The 27580-nt window shown below is 42.9% G+C and overlaps 1 protein-coding gene across 2 annotated transcripts in view; it reads right to left on the reverse strand.

The window, feature by feature from the left end:
* The window catches only part of FBLN1 (fibulin 1), a 68267-nt gene extending 51938 nt beyond the window's left edge, over positions 1-16329 (reverse strand). Inside the window, exon 1 of one of the 2 annotated variants that reach the window (XM_070755263.1) lies at positions 15751-16299. In XM_070755263.1, the coding sequence (XP_070611364.1) occupies positions 15751-15835 (85 nt within the window). In that variant the 5' untranslated portion in view covers positions 15836-16299. Of the gene's footprint in view, positions 1-15750 lie in introns of both variants that reach the window. The other variant, XM_070755264.1, reaches the window with a different exon arrangement.
* Positions 16330-27580: the final 11251 nt, after the last annotated feature.

Here is a 27580-nt window from a genome sequence, read left to right on the forward strand (position 1 = left end):
TATAATAAACTGTCCACAATACTAGCATATAACTCTTATTATATCCACCACTGCAACCACTTAGCACTAACCACTAACTACAAACCACCCAGCACGAAAACACTCAATAACAAACCACTCTGTAACAAACCACTGTAACAAAACCACACCCATGCAAGGGTGTTACTCCTTATATCGGTAACAGCCAATCAGGTTGCAGCACTTTTAGCAAGCCCATGCTGATTATGGCTTACATCAGCCTTTCCCATGGTTACAAACCATTTACTTGCATTGTAATATTACCTTCAGAAATAAATTGATTTCTGACATAATTTTCAGCCTTAAGAAGCAGCCTTGACCAAGTCCAATTTCAAGGTGATTCATTTTCATAGAAGGAAAGGAGCCTCCCTGACCATCTTACTTAATATCTCCCACCCTGGATTTGACCTACATTCCCAGTTCAAATCCCAATTTTTAATTTTACTTCATAATTGTTTCATTTGATTGCACCACTGAATTCATCATCTTGTCTCTGTTGATCACATCTACATTTACCTGCACACGTTTACAGTGTAAAATGTTAATTTTCTTATAGGTGGCCCTCAACTTACCACAATTTACTTAGCAACTGTTCCCATCACCAAGCTCCTCCCACAAATGGCTCCATGGCACTTATTGGTACATGGACTATCATTAAGTGTTGTACCTTATGATTCTTGATGAACATAAGAACCTAAGAAGAGCCATGCTGAATCAGGCCAAAGCCCATCGAGTCCAGCATTCTGTGTCACACAGCGGCCCACTAATTGTCCATGGGGATCTTGAGCAGAAAGAGAAGGCAAGACCCTCCTTTTCCCTTGACCCCCAACAAATGGTACTCAAGGGACTCCTGCCTGCCTCAACCAACATAGAGGCGGCACATGGACATCCGTTTCAATAACCACCGATACACTTGGCATCCATGAATCTGTCTAATTCTGCCTTGAAGCTATCCAGGCTGACAGCTGTCACGACCTCTTCTGGAAGGGAATTCCATAAACCAACGACCCTCTGGGTGAAGAAATATTTCCCTTGATTTGTTCTTACTTTCTTACCTATGAGCTTTAGGGAGGGCCCCCTCGTCCTAGTATTGCGTGATAGAGAAAATAATTTTTCTCTATCCACCTTTTCTATCCCATGCGTGATTTTATACACTTCGATCAAGTCTCCCCTTAAACGCCGTCTTTCCTTTTATGTACACTGAGAGCATATGCACCAAGACAAATTCCTTGTGTGTCCAAACACATTTGGCCAATAAAGAATTCTATTCTATTCTATTCTATTCTATTCCATTCCATTCCATTCCACTCCACTCCATCTGTCTGAAGATAAAGTGACTGACAACCAATCCTTACACTTCCAACAGGCTCTCCATGGTCACATGATCAAAATTCAAACGCTAGGCAATCAACATTTATAATAACTGCAGCATCTATAGGATACGTAATCATCATTTGAGATCTTCCCAACTGGATTCTAACAACCAAAGTCAAGGGGGCCTGGGGGGAGCTGAATTGACTTAAGGACCACATGATTCATTTAACAACTAGTGTGATTTGGTTAACAACCATAGCAGAAAGGTTCATAAAACCCACCTCGCTTAGTGTTCTGTCGGGCTCTCTGGTAGAATCCTCCCAAAAATTCACAGGTACAAATGTCAGACACACACACGTTTGAAAATTCAAAACAATGTTCTTTATAATGAAAATTCACTTAAACCAAGCCCTCTTTTGGTATAGCAAAGAGCACTCGTCTCCAAACAAACTGGTAATTTGTACAAGTCCCTTATCAGTTCTGTGATACTTAGCTTGCAGCTGTGAGGCAATTCACAGTCCTTCTTCTTTCCCAAAGTGAAACACACTTTGCTCTGGTTTAGTTTCAAAGCGGGGAAAAATCAGCACACAAAAAGTCAAAGTGAGTAAAGCAGTCACGAAACACAACGATCAGATAATCCTCCACAATGGCCAAACCCACAGGCTGCTATTTATAGCAGCCTCACTAATGACCACAGCCCCACCCAACCACAGGTGGCCTCATTTTCTTTCATAATAATCTCTCAGTTGTTGCTGCCTATGCATCGCTCTCCGCATGCGTGGCTGTATCATTAACTCTTGTTCTGAATCCAAGGAGGAGCTAGATAATTGATCTCCTTCTGAGCTGTTTGCCACACTCTCCTCCTCCCTGTCACTCATGTCTTCTTGGTCAGAGGAGCCTTCATCAGCAGATTCCACCGGGGGGCAAAACAGGCCTGCAGCATGTGGATGTCTCCCCCACATCCACAGTCCTTGGGGCAGGAGCTGGGCCAGAGCCAACCACAACACTTAGCAACAGAAATTATAGTTCCAATTGTGGTCATGCATCGAAAGCTATCTGAAAAATACAGAGTTTTGGAGTCTTAAATCTGTTATGTCTGTAACAAAAATAGATCCAGACAAAGAAACACGTTTGAAATGTGTTTCTTGATCCTCTCTAATTTCTTCTCAATCCGGTCAAAAGTCTGCTGGAAATCAACCTACAATCTGATCCGCTCTGGAGAAATGAGAGATTCCCTTACCACAGGCAGATGTAATTATATCTTAAGGACAATCTTGAGTAACATATTGGACTTTCATCATTCTCTCTTTCATAGCTGGCATTTGGAGGGTCAAACGTTTGAGATTTACTTAATTTAGGATTAGAAAACTATGTGCATCTCACACAAGGTGATTTATTTAATAATTCACATTAGACAATCCAGGACTTGGCGTCACCTAGTCAGAACATCCTGTTTGCTAAGCTTGGGAACAGATACCGGTAGCTAGCTACTCTACGGAGAGGGGCGGCATACAAATCTAATAAATAATAATAATAATAATAATAATAATAATAATAATAATAAAGAAGAAGAAGAAGAACCTCTATTCTTTCATTGATATATTTTATTCCTATATCTTCTCTTCTCTTCTTTCTTAAATGTATTTTACTATGAGTATATCCTCTATAACCTTCATTATGTATTTTACTATGTGTATACCCACTAAAACCCTCATGGCGTATTGGACAAAATCAATCAATAGACAAATAAATAAAGGCCTCTGTAATGATCCAAATGTAAAATAATGCACTTGGGGAAAAGGAATCCTCAATCTGAGTATTGCATTGGCAGTTCTGTGTTAGCAAAAACTTCAGAAGAAAAGGATTTAGGGGTAGTGATTTCTGACAGTCTCAAAATGGGTGAGCAGTGCAGTCAGGCGGTAGGGAAAGCAAGTAGGATGCTTGGCTGCATAGCTAGAGGTATAACAAGCAGGAAGAGGGAGATTATGATCCCGCTATATAGAATGCTGGTGAGACCACATTTGGAATCCTGTGTTCAGTTCTGGAGACCTCACCTACAAAAAGATATTGACAAAATTGAATGGGTCCAAAGATGGGCTACAAGAATGGTGGAAGGTCTTAAGCATAAAACGTATCAGGAAAGACTTAATGAACTCAATATGTATAGTTTGGAAGACAAAAGGAAAAGGGGGGTCATGATCGAAACATTTAAATATGTTATAGGGTTAAATAAGGTCCAGGAGACAAGTGTTTTTAATAGGAAAGTGAACACAAGAACAAGGGGACACAATCTGAAGTTAGTTGGGGGAAAGATCAAAAGCAACATGAGAAAATATTATTTGACTGAAAGAGTAGTAGATCCTTGGAACAAACTTCCAGCAGACGTGGTAGATAAATCCACAGTAACTGAATTTAAACATGCCTGGGATAAACGTATATCCATCCTAAGATAAAATACAGAAAATAGTATAAGGGCAGACTAGATGGACCATGAGGTCTTTTTCTGCCGTCAGACTTTTATGTTTCTATGATCCAGTTTTACCAATCCAATAAATATGGGTCTTCCCTTCCATGCATGGGTTGGACTATTGGTATTTTAGTTTTATGCCACTCATCTCCTCTATATGGTCATTCTGTGCTAGCATCTGTTTTCTTTCCTTCATGACTACAGGATATGGAACCCTGGATTTAAATAGAGGAAAGCAAAGTCCTGTTGAAGAGACTTCTCAATGGTCAGAGCAGTTTCACAGTTCAATACTGAGATAGAAAGGCGGTAGGCACTGAACATCACTCAGAAGAATGTGACAAGAGTAAGATATGCTTCTTTGTTGTCTATTTTACTAAGAACCTTCATCTACCTGTTAATGTTCAATAGATTATGTGATGCAACTAGTAGTATAGACCTGAAAACTGGTTCTTTTGACAAAAAAATAGAGTGAATAATTGCAAATTACACATAACCAATGAAAAAGTAAAAAGATAACAGTTTTAGAAGAGAGTTCAGTAGAACAGTGTTTCCCAACCTTGGCAACTTGAAGGTATCTGGACTTCAACTCCCAGAATTCCCCAGCCAGCATTCGCTGGCTGGGGAATTCTGGGAGTTGAAGTCCAAATAGCTTCAAGTTGCCAAGGTTGGGAAACACTGCAGTAGAAGAATGTATGTACTTTTCCAAAATATATCCTAAAAATGGGGAAACGGATGGAAATTTTTGAAGCAATGGAAATATTGGTAGTAGGTGGTCTGCGTTTCTTGGCCAGGAATGTTTGCCAAAAGTCATATGGAACTGGAAACTCTATGTCATTAAAAGTAAATTGAAATGCAGTGCGAATGAGTTGCATAAGAAGGGGTATGTAGATAAACAAGAAGGAATTGATTCAAGAATGAATGAGTGCCAAACAGTTGTGGGACAGATATTAAAGTTGAGGATAAAAAAAGGAATTTGTGGGTTGTTTGGTCAGAGAGAGAGAGAGAGAATAAATGAAGATTAAATTGCAAAACAAATATATGAAGGAAGAGCAAACAAGTTGAGCAGGGGAAAGACAAGAAAATAATCATTGATATGAAATCAATGTGAGCTTGAAAAAGTGAGAAGTTCAAAGAACAAAGGCAAAGGTGTTTGGGCACAGCATAGAAACATAGAAGACTGACGGCAGAAAGAGACCTCATGGTCCATCTAGTCTGCCCTTACACTATTTCCTGTATTTTATCTTACAATGGATATATGTTTATCCCAGGCATGTTTAAATTCAGTTACTGTGGATTTACCAACCACATCTGCTGAAAGTTTGTTCCAAGGATCTACAGTGGTACCTCGAGATACAAGTTTAATTCGTTCCGGACCTGGGCTCTTAAGTCGAGCAGCTCTTATCTCGAACGACTTTTCCCCATAGGAATTAATGTAAATAATTTTAATTGGTTCCAGCCCTCAAAAAACTCACAAAGTTAGTCTAAATTATGCAGAAAGACATGTTTTTAATGAAGAAATGTACATGTACATATAAATGAATAATGAAGTTTCTTTCACTTAACTTGTAAACTTTCTTAAACTTTTAAATTTACATATGTTCAACTTCTCTGCCACCCAATCCTGTAGGACAGAGGTCCCCAACCCTTTTTGCACCAGGGACCGGCTTTAAGCGATCAAGAGAGGAATGGGTGAATGAATGGACGGAGGGTGGGAAGGAAGGAAGGAAAGAGGGAAGGGACAGGAACAGAGGAAGGAAGCAAGGAAACTTATGAAAGGGGAGAGTAAGAGAGGAATGAGTGAAGGAAGGGAGGGAGGGAAGAAGGTGGGAAGGAGAAAGAAAAGAAGAAATAGAGGAAGGGAAGGTAAAAGAGAGAAAGAAAAAGAGCAAGAAAGAAAGAAAGAAAGAAAGGGGGAAGGGACAGGAACAGAGGAAGGAAGCAAGGAAACTTATGAAAGGGAAGAGTAAGAGAGGAATGAGTGAAGGGAGGGAGGGAGGGAAGAAGGTGGGAAGGAGAAAGAAAAGAAGAAATAGAGGAAGGGAAGGTAAAAGAGAGAAAGAAAAAGAGCAAGAAAGAAAGCTGCAAGCACCCCCCCCGAGCCCCCCAGGCCGGCTGCAACCTTTTAAAACACGCGCGCCGCTTCGCAGCTGTCTCCTGAAGCCGAACGCGGAAGTTAGCGTTTGGCTTCAGGAGACAGCTCCTTGGCGCTTGTATCTCGAATTTGGGCTTGTAAGTAGAACAAAAATATCTCTCCCCTCCCAGCTCTTATCTCGAGTTGCTCTTAAGTAGAGCAGCTCTTATGTCGGGGTTCCACTGTACTAGATAGATAGATTGATTTATCCATGATGGAGCGCTTTAAGACTTGTGGACTTCAACTCCCATAATCCTGAGCGTTTGGCCATGACTGGCTGGGAGTCATGGAATTCTGGAAAACAAAATCCACAAGTCTTATAAATTACCAAATTTGGATAGATTAGATAGATAGAAGATAGATAGATAGATAGATAGATAGATAGATAGATATAGATTAGATAGATAGAAGATAGGTAGATAGATAGATAGATAGATACATTAGATAGATAGAAGATAGATAGATATAGATTAGATCAGTGTTTTTCAACCAGTGTGCCGTGGCACACTAGTGTGCCGCGAGACATGGTCAGGTGTGCCGCGAAGCTCAGAGAGAAAGAAAGCAAGAGAGAGAGAAAGCAAGAGAGAAAGAAAGCAAGAGAGAGAAAGAGCGAGCGAGAAAGAGAACAAGAGAGAGAGAAAGCAAGAGAGAGAGAAAGAGAACAAGAGAAAGAAAGAGAGAGGGAAGGAGAGAGAGAGAAAGACATAGAGGGAGGGAGGGAGAGAGAAAGAGAGCAAAAAAGAGAGGAAGGAAGGAAGAGAAAGAAAGAGGGAGAGAGAAAGAAAGAGGAAGGAAGGGAGAGAAAGAGGGAGGGAGAAAGAAAGAAATAGAGCGAAGGGGAGGAAGAGAGAGATAATTTTTTTGTCCAAACTTTTTTTAGCCCCCACCCCACCCCTGGCTCAATGTGGCCCAGGGTTTTGTAAATGTAAAAAATGTGCCACGGCTAAAAAAAGGTTGAACATCATTGGATTAGATAGATAGATAGATAGAAAATAGGTAGATAGATAGATAGATAGAAGATAGGTAGGTAGGTAGGTAGGTAGATGACAAAAAGGTAACCCACTTGCCTCCCTTCCCACCTCATTAGTTTGTTTCAGATGCTGCTCATTCCAAAAATTTACACTAGGATATACTCTCCCCTTTAATCCCCCTCCGCCAATCTGGTTTATTTTTCTTGGTTGGGTTTTTTTGAAGGTGGTGGTAGTAGTGGTTTGGCGCGCGCAGAATAATATTGAGAGAAAAAGATATTGACAAAATTGAACGGGTCCAAAGACGGGCTACAAGAATGGTGGAAGGTCTTAAGCATAAAACGTATCAGGAAAGACTTAATGAACTCAATCTGTATAGTCTGGAGGACAGAAGGAAAAGGGGGGACATGATCGAAACATTTAAATATGTCAAAGGGCTCAATAATGTTCAGGAGGGAAGTGTTTTTAATAGGAAAGTGAACACAAGAACAATGGGGCCCAATCTTTTCCATTGATTCCTATGGGAAACATTGTTTCGTCTTACAAACTTTTCACCTTAAGAACCTCGTCCCGGAACCAATTAAGTTTGTAAGACAAGGTATCACTGTATTCCAAATGTGGTCTCACCAGCGCTCTATATAGCGGGATCACAATCTCCCTCTTCCTGCTTGTTATACCTCTAGCTATGAAGCCAAGCATCCTACTTGCTTTTCCTACTGCCCGACCACACTGCTCATCCATTTTGAGACTGTCAGAAATCACGACCCCTAAATCCTTCTCTTCTGAAGTTTTTGCTAACACAGAACTGCCAATGCAATACTCAGATTGAGGATTCCTTTTCCCCAAGTGCATTATTTTACAGCCAATAGAAGAAAGTCCAGGAAAATTAGGCATTGTATTGTTGTAAACATATAATTGATTTCTCTGGTTATTTCTTACTTCTTCTGCATAATTCTACAAGAGAAGTGGAGTGACTTCTCCTAACTTCCTCCTGCGCCGCATGGGTGTGGCTCGTGGGTACACACACACGTATTTACAGTACCAAAAAGTCTGATTTTTATTTGAAAAACCAAGATGGCAACCGCACGCACAGAGCCGGAAACTTGGCTTCTGTACATGCTCAGAAGAAAAATAATAATTTAAAACAATCTTTTAAAAAAATTTAAAACAATGACGGCAGCCAAGAACAGGCACCAACTGAACCAGATCCGTGACGTCATTGTGACCTCACCTAACGCAGAGGTCTCCAAACTTGACAACTTTAAGACTTGTGGACTTCAACTCCCAGAATTCTCCAGCCAGTTTGGGGACCCCTGACCTAACAGGTCACTATCTATCTACCGTATCTATCTATCTATCTATCTATCTATCTATCTATCTATCTATCTATCTATCTATCTATCATCTATCTATCTATCTATCTATCTATCTATCTATCATCTATCTATCTATCTAATCTATCTATCTATCTATCTACCGTATCTATCTATCTATCTATCTATCTATCTATCATCTATCTATCTATCTATCTATCATCTATCTATCTATCTAATCTATCTATCTATCTATCTATCTATCTATCTATCTAATCTATCTATCTATCTATCTAATCTATCTGTCTATCTATCTATCTAACTATCTATCTATCTTTCTATCTATCTATCTATCTATCTAATCTATCTATCTATCTATCTATCTATCTATCTAATCTATCTGTCTATCTATCTATCTAACTATCTATCTATCTTTCTATCTATCTATCTATCTATCTATCTAATCTATCTAATCTATCTATCTATCTAATCTATCTATCTATCTATCTATCTATCTATCTAATCTATCTATCTATCTATCTAATCTATCTATCTATCTATCTAATCTATCTATCTATCTATCTATCTAATCTATCTATCTATCTATCTAATCTATCTATCTATCTATCTATCTATCCTATCTATCTAATCTATCTATCTATCTATCTATCTATCTAATCTATCTATCTATCTTTCTAATCTATCTATCTATCTATCTATCTAATCTATCTATCTATCTATCTAATCTATCTATCTAATCTATCTATCTATCTATCTAATCTATCTATCTATCTATCTAATCTATCTATCTATCTATCTATCTATCTAATCTATCTATCTATCTATCTATCTATCTAATCTATCTATCTATCTATCTAATCTATCTATCTAATCTATCTATCTATCTATCTATCTATCTATCTAATCTATCTATCTATCTTTCTAATCTATCTATCTATCTATCTATCTATCTAATCTATCTATCTATCTATCTAATCTATCTATCTATCTATCTATCTAATCTATCTATCTATCTGTCTATCTATCTATCTAATCTATCTATCTATCTATCTATCTAATCTATCTATCTATCTATCTATCTGTCTAATCTATCTATCTATCTATCTATCTATCTAATCTATCTATCTATCTAATCTATCTATCTATCTATCTAATCTATCTATCTATCTATCTAATCTATCTATCTATCTATCTATCTATTCTATCTATCTATCTATCTAATCTATCTATCTATCTATCTATCTAATCTATCTATCTAATCTATCTATCTATCTATCTATCTAATCTATCTATCTATCCATCTAATCTATCTATCTATCTATCTATCTATCTATCTATCTATCTATCTATCTAATCTATCTATCTATCTATCTATCTATCTAATCTATCTATCTATCTATCTATCTATCTAATCTATCTATCTATCTATCTAATCTATCTATCTATCTATCTATCTATCTATCTAATCTATCTATCTATCTATCTATCTATCTATCTAATCTATCTATCTATCTATCTATCTATCTAATCTATCTATCTATCTATCTATCTATCTATCTATCTATCTTATCTATCTATCTATCTATCTATCTATCTATCTATCTATCTATCTATTTATTAGATTTGTATGCCGCCCCTTTCCGTAGACTCGGGGCGGCTCACAACACAATAAAAACAATTCATAACAAATCTAATAATTTACACTACCGCTTTGGGCAAACCAGTCGAAACCGCCCATTCCGATGTAGAGGGTACAATGCCTCAATTCTCTCTATTGATGCAGATCAAAGTGACTTCACTGATAACAAACATGAAGAATCAATGTTATCATTTTCAAATGTAGCCTTTCACTCCGTCGAACTACCCTTTATGTAAATAATTTTGAGGGGACACTTTGCAGATAGCATTCTCCTTCCTAATCTCTTTTCTTTTTTGATATGGAGTCTCTTGAAACATTAAAAGTTGCTAAAAGTTTTCTAGTTTCAGCCTACATTCTTTTCTTCACTTAGCTTGGAAAAACAATAGGTTACCAATTTCTTAGACGCCCCAAGCCAGATAAAAGAACCCTAATATACAATTCATTACCGTAATTAATGTATAATTAATAAACAAACAGTACGAAAGAAAAAAACCACAACAAATACATAACAACAACGAACAAAATACACATAAAGTTAAAAAAAATATACATCCCTTAGTTCAGTGATGGCGAACCTCTTTTTCTTCGGGGGCCGAAAGAGCGTGGGCACGCGCTATGCCCACACCCATAATTCAATGCCTGGGGAGGGAGAAAATTGCTTCTCCCGACCATAGTTCCCTCTAAGCTGAGCAGTGAGCAATCGCTCACTTAAAAATCATCATCAACTCAGAGTTTTCCAAACCTGCCCAGAAGCCGAGAGGGAAAGAGTGAGAGGGAAAGAGAGAGAGAGGAAGAGAGGAAGAGAGAGAAACAGATAGAAAAAAGAGAGGAAGGAAAAGAGAAAGAAAAAGAATGGGAGTAAGGAAGAGAGAAAGAAAATCAAAATCTAGTTTGAAACTAGCTCAACTATTTAAGTGGCATTTTGATATTGATAGAGTTGCCCTATTATGAGCTCACTGTTATAGACACACAGTACAGTATTTTATTCTGAAATTCTCTGAGGCAAAACAGGGTGGGTTTTTTATTTATTTATTTGTTTGTTTGTTTGTTTGTTTATTTCTGTGCCGCCCAGTCCCAAAAGGACTGCCGCTCAGACACTATACTTTTCCGCCCCCCCCCCAAAAAAAAATTAGAGGGAACATTGCTCCCGACCCATCCGTTGATTACAAACTAGGCAGGAACAGATGGTAACAGTGTGCTTGCAAGAACTTGGATAGACTGCCTACTATTAATTGGAGCCAGCACCAGTTTATTATCAACAAATCACACCAGTCCAATTTCATAACTCCCCACCAGGAAGGGAGATGTTGACCACTTATTCAACACAGAATCTCAAGATGGTCTCCTGTTGAAATGTTGATTGTTAGGTGGATTTACAACTTGGTGTATGAATTATGGCACCCTGAATTGGAAGGTCAGAGGAGTCATCACTGAGTTGGATGAGACAGGAGACATTTATAAAGTTTACAGGTGATCCAAGGTAGAGCAAGCCACAGGCTGGCTAGACCTCAAGAGGAATACTGTATTTTTCGGAGTATAAGACACCCCTTAGTTTTTTGGGGAGGAAAATAGGGAAAATAATCTGCTTACCAGGTAGCGTCCTTAGTCTGGTCAGCTTCAGCACATTATTTTATCCCCTGGTTAGAGCTTTAAAAAAACCTTATTCAGAGAGAGTAACAATCAAAGGGCTTGCACGCCAGTAAGAGCTGGGAACATTGTTAGCACCTAGAAAGAAATATTTGGAGCAAGTAGAGCAATGAAGAAAACCCTGGAAAGACTTAAGGCTTGGGAAACATTCTTCGCAGAGAGTAACAATGAAAGAGCTTGCAAGCCTGCAAGAGCTGGGAACATTGTTAGCACCTGGTTAGAAAGAAACTTATTCGGAGCAAGTTAGAACAATGAAAAAACTCTGGAAAGATTTAGGACTTGGTAAACATTCTTTGCAGAGAATAACAATGAAAGAACCAGCAAGATAAGAGCTGGGAAGATTGTTAGCACCTAGTTAGGGCTGGGGGGAAAAGCTTTGGGGGAAAAAAGCTACATTCAGAGTATAAAATACACCTGAATTTTAAGCCTCTTTTAGGGAGGAAAAAGGTGCATCTTATACAGTAGTACCTCGTGATACGAACCCCTCGTCATACGAACTTTTCGAGATACGAACCTGGGGTTTGGAAAATTTTTGACTCTTCTTACGAACTTTTTTCGCCTTACGAACCCGCCGCCCGAACGCCGAAACTTGAAGTTCGGCAAAAGTTCGGGTTCGGCGTTCGGGAGGCTGCCAAGAAGCCCCGCCGCCCGGCTGTCACCTTGCCATAAGAGCCGCAGATAGGGAATTCCATGGGTGGAGCTTTGACGTCACGAAGACATCCTTCCTGGCCGGCCAAAACGTGGACTCCAGGAAGGACGTCTCTGTGACATCAAAGTTCCGCCCATGGAATTCCCTATTGGGATTCCCCACCTCCGTTTGAGCCTCCCGACCGGCCGACAGCTCCGTGGCTCTTATGGCAAGGTGACAGCTGGGTGGCGGGGCTTCTCGGCGGCCTCCCGAACCCGAACTTTTGGCGAACGTCCAGGTTTGGCATTCGGGAGAACGCTGAGAAGCCCCCTGGCTGTTTCAAAAGGTGACAGTCGGGCGGCGGCCTTCTCGGTGGCCTCCCAAACCCGAACTTTTGTCGAACTTCCGGGTTTAGCATTCGGGAGAACGCTAAGAAGCGCCCGGCTGTTTCAAAAGGTTACAGCCGGGCGGCGGTGCCCAGCAAAACACCGTTTTTGCAATATTTTTTTTTTGCTTGCACACATTAATTGATTTTACATTGTTTCCTATGGGAAACATTGTTTCGTCTTACGAACTTTTCGCCTTACGAACCTCCTCCCGGAACCAATTATTAAGTTCATAAGACGAGGTATTACTGTACTCAGAAAAATACAGTAATTGATCTTCTAACCTTGATGCAACTTGGCTGTTCATCTCTCTATGAACACCTGGCCTAGATGTAAATGAAGGATGTACCTATGTCTAACATTGCTTTTTTGCCGTCAAGAGTATGTTGCCCTTTGGCATGACCAAGAAAGGGGGGGGGGGAAACACTGTAATCATAGCAGCCATCAAGTTTTTGAATATTTATACTCAAACATTATATGCCACAGTGTGGTTACAGGGGTATGAATTACAATGAGTTTAAAGAATGGAAGCCACAGAAATATATCCTTGCTCTACTGGTTTTTCAAAATGCCACAACCTGGGTATAATTTCTGAGGTTGCATTTTTCTCAGCACTACACATTCTTAGCCAGTGAGATTATTGAAAATAACAGAAGCTGGCAACAGCATCCTAAACCAGCGTTTCTCAACCTTGGCAATTTTAAAGAATGTGTGATGGTGCAAGAGGAATTCCTGGAGTTGAAATCCACACATCTAAAAAGTTGCCAAGATTGCGAAATGTTATTGAGAGAGACACCAAGTCCTACAAACATCCTTCGCATCATCTGTCCCAATATCAGGAAAAAAAGGGTGTTGTGATTTCAACAGAATTCAAACACAGGGTCTAAAAGTATCCATAAATACCCAGATTCTTGGCTCCAGTCTGAATACTGAAAAACAGAAAACAGAGAGTTGGAAGGGCCCTTGGAGGTCCAAACCCCTGCTTAGACAGGAAACCCTACACAAATGGTTATCCAACATCTTCTTAAAAACTTCTACTGTTGGAGCATTCACAACTTCTGAAGGCAAGTTGTTCTAGGGATTAATTGTTCTGCCAGGAAATTTCTCCTTGGTTCTAGGTTGCTTCTCTCAATTATTTATTTGTTGGTTGGTTGGTTGGTTGGTTGGTTGGTTGGTTGGTTGGTTGGTTGGTTGGTTGGTTGGTTGGTTGGTTGGTTAGTTAGTTAGTTAGTTAGTTAGTTAGTTAGTTAGTTAGTTAGTTAGTTAGTTAGTTAGTTAGTTGAACGGGTCCAAAGACGGGCTACAAGAATGGTGGAAGGTCTTAAGCATAAAACGCATCAGGAAAGACTTAATGAACTCAATCTGTATAGTCTGGAGGACAGAAGGAAAAGGGTGGGGACCATAGTTACCTCTAAGCTGAGCAGTGAGCAATCGCTCACTTAAAAATCATCATCAACTCAGAGTTTTCCAAACCTGCCCAGAAGCCCAGAGGGAAAGAGTGAGAGGGAAGGAGAGAGAGAGGAAGAGAGAGAAACAGATAGAAAAAAGAGAGGAAGGAAAAGAGAAAGAAAAAGAATGGGAGTAAGGAAGAGATAAAGAAAATTAAAATCTAGTTTGAAACTAGCTCAACTATTTAAGTGGCATTTTGATATTGATAGAGTTGCCCTATTATGAGCTCACTGTTATAGACACACAGTACAGTATTTTATTTTGAAATTCTCTGAGGCAAAACAGGGTGGGTTTTTTATTTGTTTGTTTGTTTGTTTGTTTGTTTAGTATTAATTATTTCTGTGCCACCCAGTCCCAAAGGGACTGCCGCTCAGACACTATACTTTTCCGCCCGCCCACCCACCCCAAAAATTAGAGGGAACACTGGTGGGGACATGATCGAAACATTTAAATATGTCATAGGGTTAAATAAGGTTCAGGAGGGAAGTGTTTTTAATAGGAAAGTGAACACAAGAACAAGGGGACACAATCTGAAGTTAGTTGGGGGAAAGATCAAAAGCAACGTGAGAAAATATTATTTTACTGAAAGAGTAGTAGATCCTTGGAACAAACTTCCAGCAGACGTGGTTGGTAAATCTACAGTAACTGAATTGAAACATGCCTGGGATAAACATATATCCATCCTAAGATAAAATACAAAAAATAGGATAAGGGCAGACCATTTCCCCAGCGGATCCCAATTCAGGGCCTCTTCGGCCCTGCAGTCATCCACTCGTCTGCTAGAGGATGCCCAGAAGGGCACATTCTCTCTCGCCTCGCCCATTGCTGCCCTCCAATGGCGGCTCGGCGTTATGCAAGCCCGACGGGGCGCCACCACAAATCCTTAAGCCAGGGAAAGAGCCAAATGCTGCCTGGATATGGTTTTTCCTATTGCAGTAAATGAGGTTGAATGTGTATAATTTTAGAAGAGCTCTCTCTCTCTCTCTCTCTCTCTGTGTGTGTTTGTACACAAACACTTTATATAGCAGATAATGTTTATTTTTGTGTGCCTGTACGTAATATGCACGTACACATATGGCATATATACACAGAGTTTAATACTTTGGATGTTCAGCAATAGTAAGGGAAAGAGGCATGGAGTGGCCAGGCACCCTAACCCTAACTCAGACTCTTGACTTGAGTAACATCAAGTTGGCCACCTTTAAGCCACCCTGTCACATGATCACCAAGCCACTCCCACCTGCTCACACGGCCGGCAAACCACACCCACAAAATAAGCCACACCAAAAGTGTGGTAGTAAAATTTTTTGCAGCCCTTCACTGGCTGTAAAGTGGTATATAAGTCTAAACGCTATTGCTAAGTCTAAACACTATCCACCCATTTTCCCAGTGCAGGGGTAGGCAAAGTTGGCTCTTCTATGACCTGTGGACTTCAACTCCCAGAATTCCTGAACCAATCATGCTAGCTCAGGAATTCTGGGAGTTGAAGTCCACATGTCATAGAAGACGGCCTGCAGTCATCCGCTAGAGGGCGGCTGGAAGGGCACATTCTCTCTCTCTCTCGCCTCGCGCTCTGCTGCCCTCCGGCGGCGGCTCGGTGTTAATGCAAACCCGACGGGGCGGCGGCAGCGCAGCAAATCCTTAAGCCCGGGAAGATGCCGCCTGGAGTTTCCCCCCCGCCCGCCGCCGTCGAAAGCGCCCCGGGCGGCTCCGCATCCCGAAACCCGGCTGGATTAAGCCCGTAAACCCCGCGGCTTCGCTCTCCTTACCTTGTCCCCGGCCGGAGGGAAGAAGCAGCAGAAGCAGGAGGGCGAGGAGCAGCGGGGACCGGGACGGCCGGCGCGGCGAGTCCATGTTTTGAGGGGGGGGGGGTGTACACGAAGAGAAAGCCGTGGAAAGTTTGCTCTGCTCTGCTTGGCGCCTCCTCCTCCTCCTCAATTTGGGGCTTGTAATCACCGGTTTCAAAGGTCTCCCAAGCCGCCCAGGACCGGTTGAGAAGAAGGGAGCCTTGGCAAAGGATTCCTCGACCGCCGCCGCCCCCCCTCAAAAAAGTAATTTTAGCAAGAGTTCATCCAAACGCCTCCCTTTCAATTATCCCGCTTTGTGGAGGAGCTCGCAGCATCGTTTTGGGAGGCAGGCCCTTTTTCCTGAGGGGGACGTCGAATCCAGGGGTGGTCCTTTCTCTCCCCCCCCCTCCGCCTCCGTTTTTAACCAAAACCCACCCACCGGCTCCCCCTCTTTGGACTTTGGAAAGCTTTGCGAAAACCAAGCGGCGGTTTCTGAGGGGGTTTCGCCTCAGCTTTTCCTCCTTTCGAACCAAAAAGGGATTTAAAAAAAAAAAAAAAAAAGGCAGCCGAAGGGGGAGGAAAAAAGGGCCCGATTTTAGAATCATAGAAGACTGACGGCACAAAAAGACCTCATGGTGCATCTAGTCTGCCCTTATACTATTTCCTGTATTTTATCTTAGGATGGATATATGTTTATCCCAGGCATGTTTAAATTCAGTTACTGTGGATTTACCAACCACGTCTGCTGGAAGTTTGTTCCAACGATCTACTACTCTCAGTAAAATAATATTTTCTCATGTTGCTTCTGATTTTTCTTCCAAGTCACCTCAGATTGTGTCCCCTTGTTCTTGTGTTCACTTTCCTATTAAAAACACTTCCCTCCTCAACATTATTGAGCCCTTTGACATATTTAAATGTTTCGATCATGTCCCCCCTTTTCCTTCTGTCCTCCAGACTATACAGATTGAGTTCATTAAGTCTTTCCTGATACGTTTTATGCTTAAGACCTTCCACCATTCTTGTAGCCCGTCTTTGGACCCGTTCAATTTTGTCAATATCTTTTTCTCTCAATATTATTCTGCGCGCGGCAAACCACTACTACCACCACCTTCAAAAAAACCCAACCAAGAAAAATAAACCAGATTGGCGGAGGGGGATTAAAGGGGAGAGTATATCCTAGTGTAAATTTTTGGAATGAGCAGCATCTGAAACAAACTAATGAGGTGGGAAGGGAGGCAAGTGGGTTACCTTTTTGTCATCTACCTACCTACCTACCTACCTACCTATCTTCTATCTATCTATCTACCTATTTTCTATCTATCTAATCTATATCTATCTATCTTCTATCTATCTAATGTATCTATCTATCTTCTATCTATCTATCTATCTATCTACCTATCTTCTATCTATCTAATCTATATCTATCTATCTATCTTCTATCTATCTAATCTATCTAATCTATCCAAATTTGGTAATTTATAAGACTTGTGGATTTTGTTTTCCAGAATTCCATGACTCCCAGCCAGTCATGGCCAAACGCTCAGGATTATGGGAGTTGAAGTCCACAAGTCTTAAAGCGCTCCATCATGGATAAATCAATCTATCTATCTAGTAGTAGATCCTTGGAACAAACTTCCAGCAGATGTGGTTGGTAAATCCACAGTAACTGAATTTAAACATGCCTGGGATAAACATAGATCCGTCCTAAGATAAAATACAAAAAATAGTATAAGGGCAGACTAGATGGATCATGAGGTCTTTTTCTGCCGTCAGTCTTCTATGTTTCTTTCTTTCCTATCTATCTATCTATCTATCTATCTATCTATCTATCTATCTATCTATCTATCTACCTACCTACCTACCTACCTATCTTTATCTATCTATGTATATCTATCTATATCTATTTATTTATTTATTTATATCTATCTATTTATCTATTTATTTTTCTATATCTATATTAATCTATCTATTTATCTATCTGTTGGTTGATTGATTGATTGATTGATTGATTGATTGAAGTTGGAAGGGACCTTGTAGATCATCTAGTCCAACCCCACTGCTATAGCAGGGATTCCTACCCCATTTGAAACAGATGGCAGTGCGATCTCCCCCTGAATGAAAGCACTCTTGAGATCTGGTTTTATCTTACTCAAACAAGATTCCACTCAGCCCTGGTTCAAGCAGAAGATCACAGCTGAAATCCCCCCTCCCTCTTCTTCTTCCCTCCCTTCAACAATCAGGAGGAGATAAGAGAGGTCAGATGTCATTTCAGGAACAATCCTGGTTTGTGCTGCTTGGCCACAGCTGGGGAATGTACAGTATTCCCATCTCCTGGGTCAATTTACCCTGCAAAACTTCAAGCATTATTAATCCCAGGCAGGAAATTCTCATGTTCCTAAAGTTCCATGCCTGGGGATTAAGATGCCTTTAAAGGCAGCAGAAATGTGCAAGTGGCAATTTCTCCATTCCTATCTTATTTTTCTACTACAGTATCGAATGCTTGTTTATCCAGGCTGCAGCATCTAGACCTGCCGTGGCTGATTGCAAACAAGCCGAGTACAGTGGTGCCTCTACCTAAGAATGCCTCTACTTCTGAATTTTTCTAGATAAGAACAGGGTGTTCAAGATTTTTTTTGCCTCTTCTTAAGAACCATTTTCCACTTAAGAACCTGAGCCTCTGAAACTGTAACCCGAAAAGGTAGGGAGAAGCCTCCGTGGGGCCTCTCTAGGAATCTCCTGGGAGGAAACAGGGCCAGAAAAGGTGGGGAGAAACCTCTGTGGGGCCTCTTTAGGAATCTGGGAGGAAACAGGGCCAGAAAAAAGGGGGAGAAGCCTCTGTGGGGCCTCTAGGAATCTGCTGGGAGGAAACAGAGCTGGAAAAGGCGGGGAGAAGCCTCTGTGGGGCCTCTCTAGGAATCTCCTGGGAGGAAACAGGGCCAGAAAAGGTGGGGAGAAGCCTCTGTGGGGCCTCTTTACGAATCTGGGAGGAAACAGGGCCAGAAAAGGTGGGGAGAAGCCTCTGTGGGGCCTCTCTGGGAATCTGCTGGGAGGAAACAATGCGGGAAGAAGCCTCCATGAGGCCTCTCTAGGAATCTCCTGGGAGGAAACAGCCGGAAAAGTTGGGGAGAAGCCTCCATGGGGCCTGTCTAGGAATCTCCTGGGAGGAAACAGGTCCGGAAAAGGCAGGGAGAAGCCTCCATGGGGCCTGTCTAGGAATCTCCAGGGAGGAAACAGGGCCTCCACCCTCCCTGTGGTTTCCCCAATCCCACGCATTATTTGCTTTTACATTGATTCCTAAGGGAAAAATTGCTTCTTCTTACAAACTTTTCTACTTAAGGACCTGGTCACGGAATGAATTAAGTTTGTAAGTAGAGGTTATGAATTAAGTTGGTAAGAACTTAATACTACAGTATTGAATGCTTGTTTATCTAGGCGGTAGCATCTTGACCATAGTTCCCTCTAAGCTGAGCAGTGAGCAATCGCTCACTTAAAAATCATCATCAACTCAGAGTTTTCCAAACCTGCCCAGAAGCCGAGAGGGGAAGAGTGAGAGGGAAGGAGAGAGAGAGGAAGAGAGGAAGAGAGAGAAACAGATAGAAAAAAGAGAGGAAGGGAAAGAGAAAGAAAAAGAATGGGAGTAAGGAAGAGAGAAAGAAAATCAAAATCTAGTTTGAAACTAGCTCAACTATTTAAGTGGCATTTTGATATTGATAGAGTTGCCCTATTACCGTGTTTCCCCGATAGTAAGGCAGTGTCTTACTATCTTTTTACCCCCAAAAGCCCCACTGTGTCTTACTTTGGGGGTATGTCTTACATTGTCCCGGGCACCGGGGCCGGCTCATCTTCGGGCACGGGGAGCTGCCGGAAAGGAGGCGGGCGAACGAGGGCGCCTGACCGCGCCACTCACCTTTCCGCTCGCCTCGGAGCCGATCGGCCTCACTGGCCGCTTGCAGCTGAGCCTCGGCAGGGGAAGAGGCGGTGGCGCCGCGGCGAGCGAAGGCGAGGGGCGCGCAGGGAGCTGCCGGAAAGGAGGCTGGTGAAGGAGGGCGCAGCTCCGGCCGCTCGCCTCGGAGCCAATCGGCCTCTCTGGCCGCTTGCAGCTGAGCCTCGGCAGGGGAAGAGGCCGCGGCGAGCGAAGGCGAGGGGCGCGCAGGGAGCTGCCGGAAAGGAGGCTGGTGAAGGAGGGCGCAGCAATAGTATTTGTCTAGTTTTTTCCCCCTTTAATTCCTTTTATACTACCGTGTTTCCCCGAAAGTAAGACATATGTCTTACTTTCGGGGTATGGCTTATATAAGCCGACCCCCCTGAAACCCCCCATATGTCTTACAATCGGGGGGGTCTTACTATCGGGGAAACACGGTATGAGCTCACTGTTATAGACACGCAGTACAGTATTTTATTTTGAAATTCTCTGAGGCAAAACAGGGTGGTTTTTTTGTTTGTTTGTCTGTCTGTCTGTCTGTCTGTCTGTCTGTCTGTCTATCTATCTACTTATTATTTCTGTGCCGCCCAGTCCCGAAGGCACTGCCGCTCAGACACTATACTTTTCCGCCCCCCCCCCCCAAAAAAAAATTAGAGGGAACACTGATCTTGACCTGTCTTGGCTGATTGGAGACAAGCCGAGTATAAAGTCCTGAAGAATGTAGCTAAACTCCAGGCAGTTATCTCATTTTCATTTAAGGGAGGTAAGTCTCTGTGTTTGTTTCTAAAAAGGCTTTACTGGGGCTATTGCAGCTTCCATTGAACAAGATGTTGAGAGGTAACCCTTGACAACTTCTCTAGCACAAATGCACTGTTTGATAGCAGTCTTCCAATATTTGAGGGGCGGCCACAGAGAGGAGGGGGAGTCAAGCTATTCTCCGAAGCACCTGAAGGCCCGACAAGGAATAGAAACATAGAAACATAGAAGATTGACAGCAGAAAAAGACCTCATGGTCCATCTAGTCTGCCCTTATACTATTTCCTATATTTTACCTTAGGATGGATCTATGTTTATCCCAGGCATGTTTCAATTCAGTTACTGTGGATTGACCAACCACGTTTGCTGGAAGTTTGTTCCAAGGATCTACTACTTTCAGTAAAATAATATTTTCTCACGTTGCTTCTGATCTTTCCCCCAACTAACTTCAGATTGTGTCCCCTTGTTCTTATGTTCACTTTCCCTATTAAAAACACTTCCCTCCTGAACCTTATTTAACCCTTTAACATATTTAAATGTTTCGATCATGGCCCCCCCTTTTCCTTCTGTCCTCCAGACCAGTGTTTCCCAACCTTGGCAACTTGAAGATATCTGGACTTCAACTCCCAGAATTCCCCAGCCAGAATTCCTTTCTCTTCTGTCCTCCAGACCAGCGTTTCCCAACCGGTGTGCCGCGGCACAGTAGTGTGCCGCGAGACACGGTCAGGTGTGCCGCAGGAAGCTCCAGGTGGGCGGGGCACTGCCAGTGCCGGACCGCCAGTGCCTCCGACCTGGAGCTTCCAGTCGCAGCCCGATGCAGCTGTTTCCGGCTGGGCCCCAAAGAAGGAAGGCGGGAAAAAGGAGGCAGGGGCGGGGAGGTCTGGCAGTAGGAGTAAAGGGAGCCGTGGCCGCCCCTGCCTCCCCACGGTGCCTCTGGCCAAACGCGCCCCTGGCTTCTCTGCCCTGCCCCATTGCCCGCCCGATCCGCCCACTCTCCTCCTCCGCCGCCGCCTCCTGTCTTGGGGCGTGATCCACCCCTTCTCCTTCGCTGCCGGAGAGAGAATGGAAGGCGCCGTTGTCTTCGCCTCCGCCCGCCGGCTCCCCTCGCCCTCCCAGACGTCCCCAGCGCCCGGCCACGCACCGCCTCCCGTTAGCCCAGCCGACCTTTCCCTGCTGCCGTTTTCTCTTCATGGTGCAAAGCCACACAGTCCCGGACTCCCGGATCGCTCGCTTCTCCGGTCAGTAAAGCCATCTGCCCAGGAAAGCGCCGCGCCGCGCTTGCTGGCCGGAAAAGCGAGCGATCCGGGAGTCCGGGACTGTGTGGCTTTGCGCCATGAAGAGAAAACGGCAGCAGGGAAAGGTCAGCCGGGCTAACGGGAGGCGGCGCGTGGCCGGGCGCTGGGAACATCTGGGAGGGCGAGGAGGCTGATGGCTGCTGTTGCCTCTTAGCTGCAGAGCCGGCGGGCGGAGGCGAAGACAACGGCGCCCTCCATTCTCTCTCCAGCTCTCTCTCTCTCTTTCTTTTTCTCTCTGTTGCCGGCATGGTGAACGAGAGAGAAAGAGAGAGAGAGAAAAAGGAGGGGAGAGAGAATGAGAGAGAAAGAAAGCAAGAGAAAGAGAGGGAAAGAAAGCAAGAGAGAGAAAGAGAGGGGGGAAGGAGGGAGAGGGAAAGACATGGAGGGAGAGAAGGAGGGAGAGAGAAAGAGCAAAAAAGAGGAAGAAAGAAAGAGGGATGGAGAGAGAGAAAGAAGGGAAGGAAGAGAGAGAAAGAGGGAGGGAGAAATAGAGTGAAATGGAGGAAGAGATTTTTTTTGTCCAAACTTTTCTTTAGCCCCGCCCCCCGCCCCCCCTTCAGTGTTCCCCAGAATTTTGAAAATATTAATAATGTGCCGCGGCTCAAAAAAGGTTGGGAAACACTGGTCCAGACTATACAGATTGAGTTCATGAAGTCTTTCCTGATAAGTTTTATGCTTAAGACCTTCCACCGTTCTTGTAGCCCGTCTTTGGACCCGTTCAATTTTATCAATATCTTTTTTCTAGGTGAGGAATAATGGATGGAAACTGAACAAGGATGGATTTCAACCTGGACATAAGGAGAAATGTTCTGACAGTGAGAGCAATCAACCCATGGTACAAGTTGTCTACAGAAATGTATTTTTTTGTTTGTTTGACTTCTAGACAGTGTTTTTTCTCAAACTCAGGGCAGCTCCCAACAAGAATAGATACAAAACATATAGAAATCTAAGTCTGAAAAGTTCTAAAACCCCAGTTTCTTAAGACCAGTCTCTCACATTCACCCAATCATACATATAAATTCATTCATTTGCCAGGGCTAGATGTTAGACTTAATGGCCACACCCTGTCAGCAGAGATGGGCCTTTAAAGCCTTGTGGAAGGCAGGGAGGGTGGGGGCGGTACGAACCTCTGGAGGGAGATGAATCCAAAGGGGCGGGGCCGCCACAGAGAAGGCTCTTCCCCTAGGTCCCGCCAGGCGACATTGGCTGGCTGACGAGATCTGGAGAAGGCCGACTCTGTGGGACCTGAATGGTCGCTGGGATATATGGGGCAGAAGACGGTCCCGTGAGTAATCTGGTCCGATGCCATAGGGCTTTATAGTTAATTAATAATAATAATAATAATAATAATAATAATAATAATAAAAATTAGATTTGTATGCCGCCCCTCTCCAAAGACCTGTGTTCATCACCAACCCAGTTATAAATACAATAATAGTAAAAAATAGTAAAAAAATCAATAGTATCATAAAACCCATAATATCATTAAAAAGCCATGCATATATTGGTTGGTTGGTTGGTTGGTTGGTTGGTTGGTTGGTTGGTTGGTTGGTTGGTTGGTTGGTTTATTCATTCATTCATTCATTCATTCATTCATCATTCATTCATTCATCATTCATTCACTCATTCATTCATTCATTTAATTAATTAATTTGTTTGTATACAATCAATCTAGTTCTAATTCCAGGCTTTCTGGAAAAGCCAGGTCTTAACAGCTGTCCGGAAGACCGGTAGGGAGGAGATGATGCGGATCTCTGGGGGGCAGTTGATTCCACAGGGTTGGAGCCACCACAGAGAAGGCACTTCCTCAAGATCCCACCAACCGACATTGTTTGGCGGACAGGACCTGGAGAAGGCCTACTCTGTGCGCCCTTACTGTCCGCAGCGAGGTATGAGGGAGGAGGCGGTCCCATAAATAGTAGTTGAACCTCGAGGTGACAAGGGCATGAGTGAAGAAGTGGTAGGAGCTTCATCACGGGAAGCTTTCAAGGAGAAACTGGACTGCCATCTGTCAGATATAGTGTAGGGCAGAGGTCCCCAAAGTTGGCAACTTTAAGACTTTGGACTTCAACTCCCAGAATTCTCCAGCCTGCATAGTTGACTGGAGAATTCTGGGAGTTGAAGTCCACAGGTTTGGGGACCTCTGGTGTAGGGTCTCTTGCTTGGGTGGAGAGTCTGTTAATCTTTGATTCCATGATCTCCCCAAATGTTGTTGTTGTTGTTGTTATTATTATTATTATTATTATTATTATTAATAATAATAATTGGATTTATATGCCGCCCCTCTCCGAGGACTCGGGGCGGCTTACAGCATATAAAAAAGACAATATGCATCAAAATCCAATTAATGAAAATTAAAAGTTACATCTAAACACTGAAGAACAAAATAAAATACACACATATCCATTCAATCAACAAACCCACTATACATTCATCGGCCAGGGGGCAGAATCTAATGACCCCAAGCCTGGCGGCATAGGTGAGGCTTTAGACTCTTACAAAAGGGGCAGTGTGGATCTCCAGGGGAAGCTGATTCCAGAGGGCCAGGGCCCCCACAAAGAAGGCTCTTCCCCTAGGTCCCGCCAGACAACATAGTCTAGTTGACGGGACCTGTAGAAGGCCGACTCTGTGGGACCTAAATGGACGCTGGGATGTGGATGCTGTCAAAGTCCCTAGTGAAGACAATGTCCTCAAAAGGGGCTAAGTGCAACCCAGCCATGTGTGGTCACTCACGAACGCGAATCCTAGAAAGAAAACCTGGACACATTGTCTCTCTGGGTGAAGTGACATGGTGTAGAGCCATGTACCCCTTTTTATTTGGGAACATAAGGAAATGGGGGATAATTACATATACATGTCAAATGATACATCCAACAACATAACTTCAAACGTATATTTTGAGTTCTTCCTTTTCCCATAGACATCAAGAAACAATTTCCTAGAAACTTCCTAAGAGCAGATGTTCCTCACACCTAATTTCTCTGAAGTCTTCTGCCTTATCTTACTAATCTTCCTTAATCATCCTGTCCTGCTGTTGTAGGCTTCAGGCAATGTAAATTCCCCCCTTTGATCCTATAACGTCCTGTCCGGAGTGGTGAAAACTTTGTTTATTGTGAGATGTTTATTTATTTATTTATTTATTTTTATTTATTATTTAGATTTGTGTTGTGATTCCATCTGAGGCCCCTCAGGGAACGGCTGACCCTCTGCCGGCTCTCTGCTCAGAGGGGGAGGATGAGGAACAGGGAACGGCTGACCCTCTGCCGGCTCTCTGCTCAGAGGGGGAGGATGAGGAACAGGGAACGGCTGACCCTCTGCCGGCTCTCTGCTCAGGGGGAGAGGATGAGGAACAGGAGGGAGACGAGGAGGAGGAATCTCAGCCCAAGGGGGAGCTCTCCCCAGCAAGCAGCCTGGATTCTTTAGATGACCAGGCACAAGGAATAATAGATTTCCGGCAGAGAAGGGCAACCCAACGAAGGGGACAATTAGCCAGGTACTTCAAGCACTGAATGGGCAACAGCTGGGTTTGGGTGTGGTGCTCTCCGGAAAGGCTAAAAAGGCAGACCCACCCTTCCTGGTTTGTGGAGAATTATCTGTGGGAGTCGTGAGACCTGGCTGTGATCTTTGGCGTCTTGGAATTCTGGCTTGTGACTTTGAATACTGAAACCTTGAGGGGAAAAGGTGGGTGTGCCAGCAAGAGGTCTGCTGTGAAGGCTCATAGCCTGCCTGTGGGGAAGAACAGGTTTTCCTCTGTGTTTATTTTCAAATTATAAAGTGCTTTTGTTTCTACCAGCGTGTCTGGCTGTTTTTTCCAGTTGGTGCTGAAGTCTGGGGGCACCCAGACAGAACAGATTTGTATGCCACCCCTCTCCGCAGACGCTGAAGACTTTTGTTTGTTTGTTTGTTTGTTTGTTTGTTTGTTTGTTTGTTTGTTTATTAGATTTGTCTGCCGCCCCTTTCCGTGAGCCCTTTTGTTTCCCTGTAGTAATTGCCAGGAATGCAGATTAGGCGAGTTTAGTGCCCTTCCTGTCCTGGGTTATAGAATCAGGGTAAGCAGAGTATTTTTATGCTAGAGGTCCAGATATGTAATTATAATACAATCCTATTCTAACATAATTCATGCTATACTGCAACACTGGGATTCATGCAGCAGGAGACCGTCCCGTAAGTAATTTGGTATTGATGTCCGGCTGATTGGCCTGTAGTTTCCTGGATCCATTCCCCATTTTTTTTTTTTGCAGGGTAGATTGGAACCCACTCTGGGATAGTCCAGGCAATTTAAACTCATGTGGTGTGAATAGGTGTTCTCTTCCAATTTCTTCTTGTGACTTGCATTCCTATTCTGTCCCCTACAGTGCTCCTTTTGGTAGTTGGGCTATTCCTCCACCCCCCTTTTTGCATGAAGACAGATGCAAAGAATTAATTAATCTGCTTTTTTCCATGCTACCAGTCCCTTGCCATCTTCTCCCGTTAGCGGGCCAATGGTGTCCCTCTTTTCTAGTCTCCCATATATTGAAACAAACCTTTCTTTAATGGCGCTAATGCAAAACGTTTGGACATCTGATTCAGCTCAGCGATCCAATCAGCAAACCATGTTTTATTTCATTGCTCCTTCTATTGTGCTTGGCACACAGAGCTCTTCGCCCCACTGCTTATTTACTATTCAGGCTGCTCCAAAACTCAAGATTATTTGCTTTTAACTTGCTGACTTCTCCACTGACATTTCCAGGAACGGAGCCAAGTTTGGCTCAATTGCGGGCCCTGTTAAAAGTTTCCTTACCCTAGTTAAAGGCATTGAATCTACATATGGTACCTCTACTTAAGAATGCCTCTACTTAAGAACTTTTCTAGATAAGAACCGGGTGTTCAAGATTTTTTTGCCTCTACTTAAGAACCATTTTCTACTTAAGAACCCGAGCTTGGAAAAATTTCCCAGCAAATTTGAGAGCGGCACAGAGGCCTGGTCAATTTCCTGCCATTCCCCCTTTAGTCCCGGCCATCTCGGGCTTTTCTGGTCTGCCAGAGGAGCCTTTTGGTGGCGCTTAAGGAGGCTTTGGCAGTCCAGAGCAAACAAAGCATTTTCCTTTCTCTGGGCACTTGGAGAGGGAATAAACCTCTGCCAGCGCTCAGACAAAAGAAACACTTCCTTCACTCTGGACAGCCCAGAGTGAACAAAGCATTTTCCTTTCTCTGGGTGCTGTCTCAGAGTCCCTCTTTTTTTTTTTTAAGCCTTAAAGTTTTTGATTTTTATGATTCCTCTCACCTCACCTTCTTCCTTCAGCAGCGACTGTCCTCCTCCTCTTCTTCCTCCTCCTCCTCCCACCCAAATTCCGATCTTTTATTTCTTTCCTAATGTGTTTGCACGCATTATTTGCTTTTACATTGATTCCTATGGGAAAAATTGCTTCTCCTTAAGAACGTTTCTACTTAAGAACCTGGTCACGGAATGAATTAAGTTCTTAAGTAGAGGCACCACTGTATTACCTTTTCTTTTCATTCTAGCCTGTTTTATTCTAGCTGTTGGGCTCCAATCACCATTCTTCTGTAAACATCTTCTTCCTGTGACTCTAAGCCATAAATCCTGTTAACGATTAATAATAGGAACACAGAAAAGAAAAGGCAGGAAGAAAAAGTTTTGATAGTTTGCAAAAGTTCCAAGACAGATACATCTGTTCTCTGGGCCGCTACGTTACACCCCGTAGCCAACCACTGATAACAAACTCAAGTTATTTATTGCAGTTGTAAATCTTTCACCAATGTAACACAAAGCACACTGAAACACAAAGCTTTCTCTGTGGAAAACAAGCAAAAGACCTTACCCAAAGAGTTCAAGTGGACA

Source organism: Erythrolamprus reginae, chromosome 6 (genome assembly GCF_031021105.1).
Source record: "Erythrolamprus reginae isolate rEryReg1 chromosome 6, rEryReg1.hap1, whole genome shotgun sequence".
Taxonomy (NCBI): Eukaryota; Metazoa; Chordata; class Lepidosauria; order Squamata; family Dipsadidae; genus Erythrolamprus; species Erythrolamprus reginae.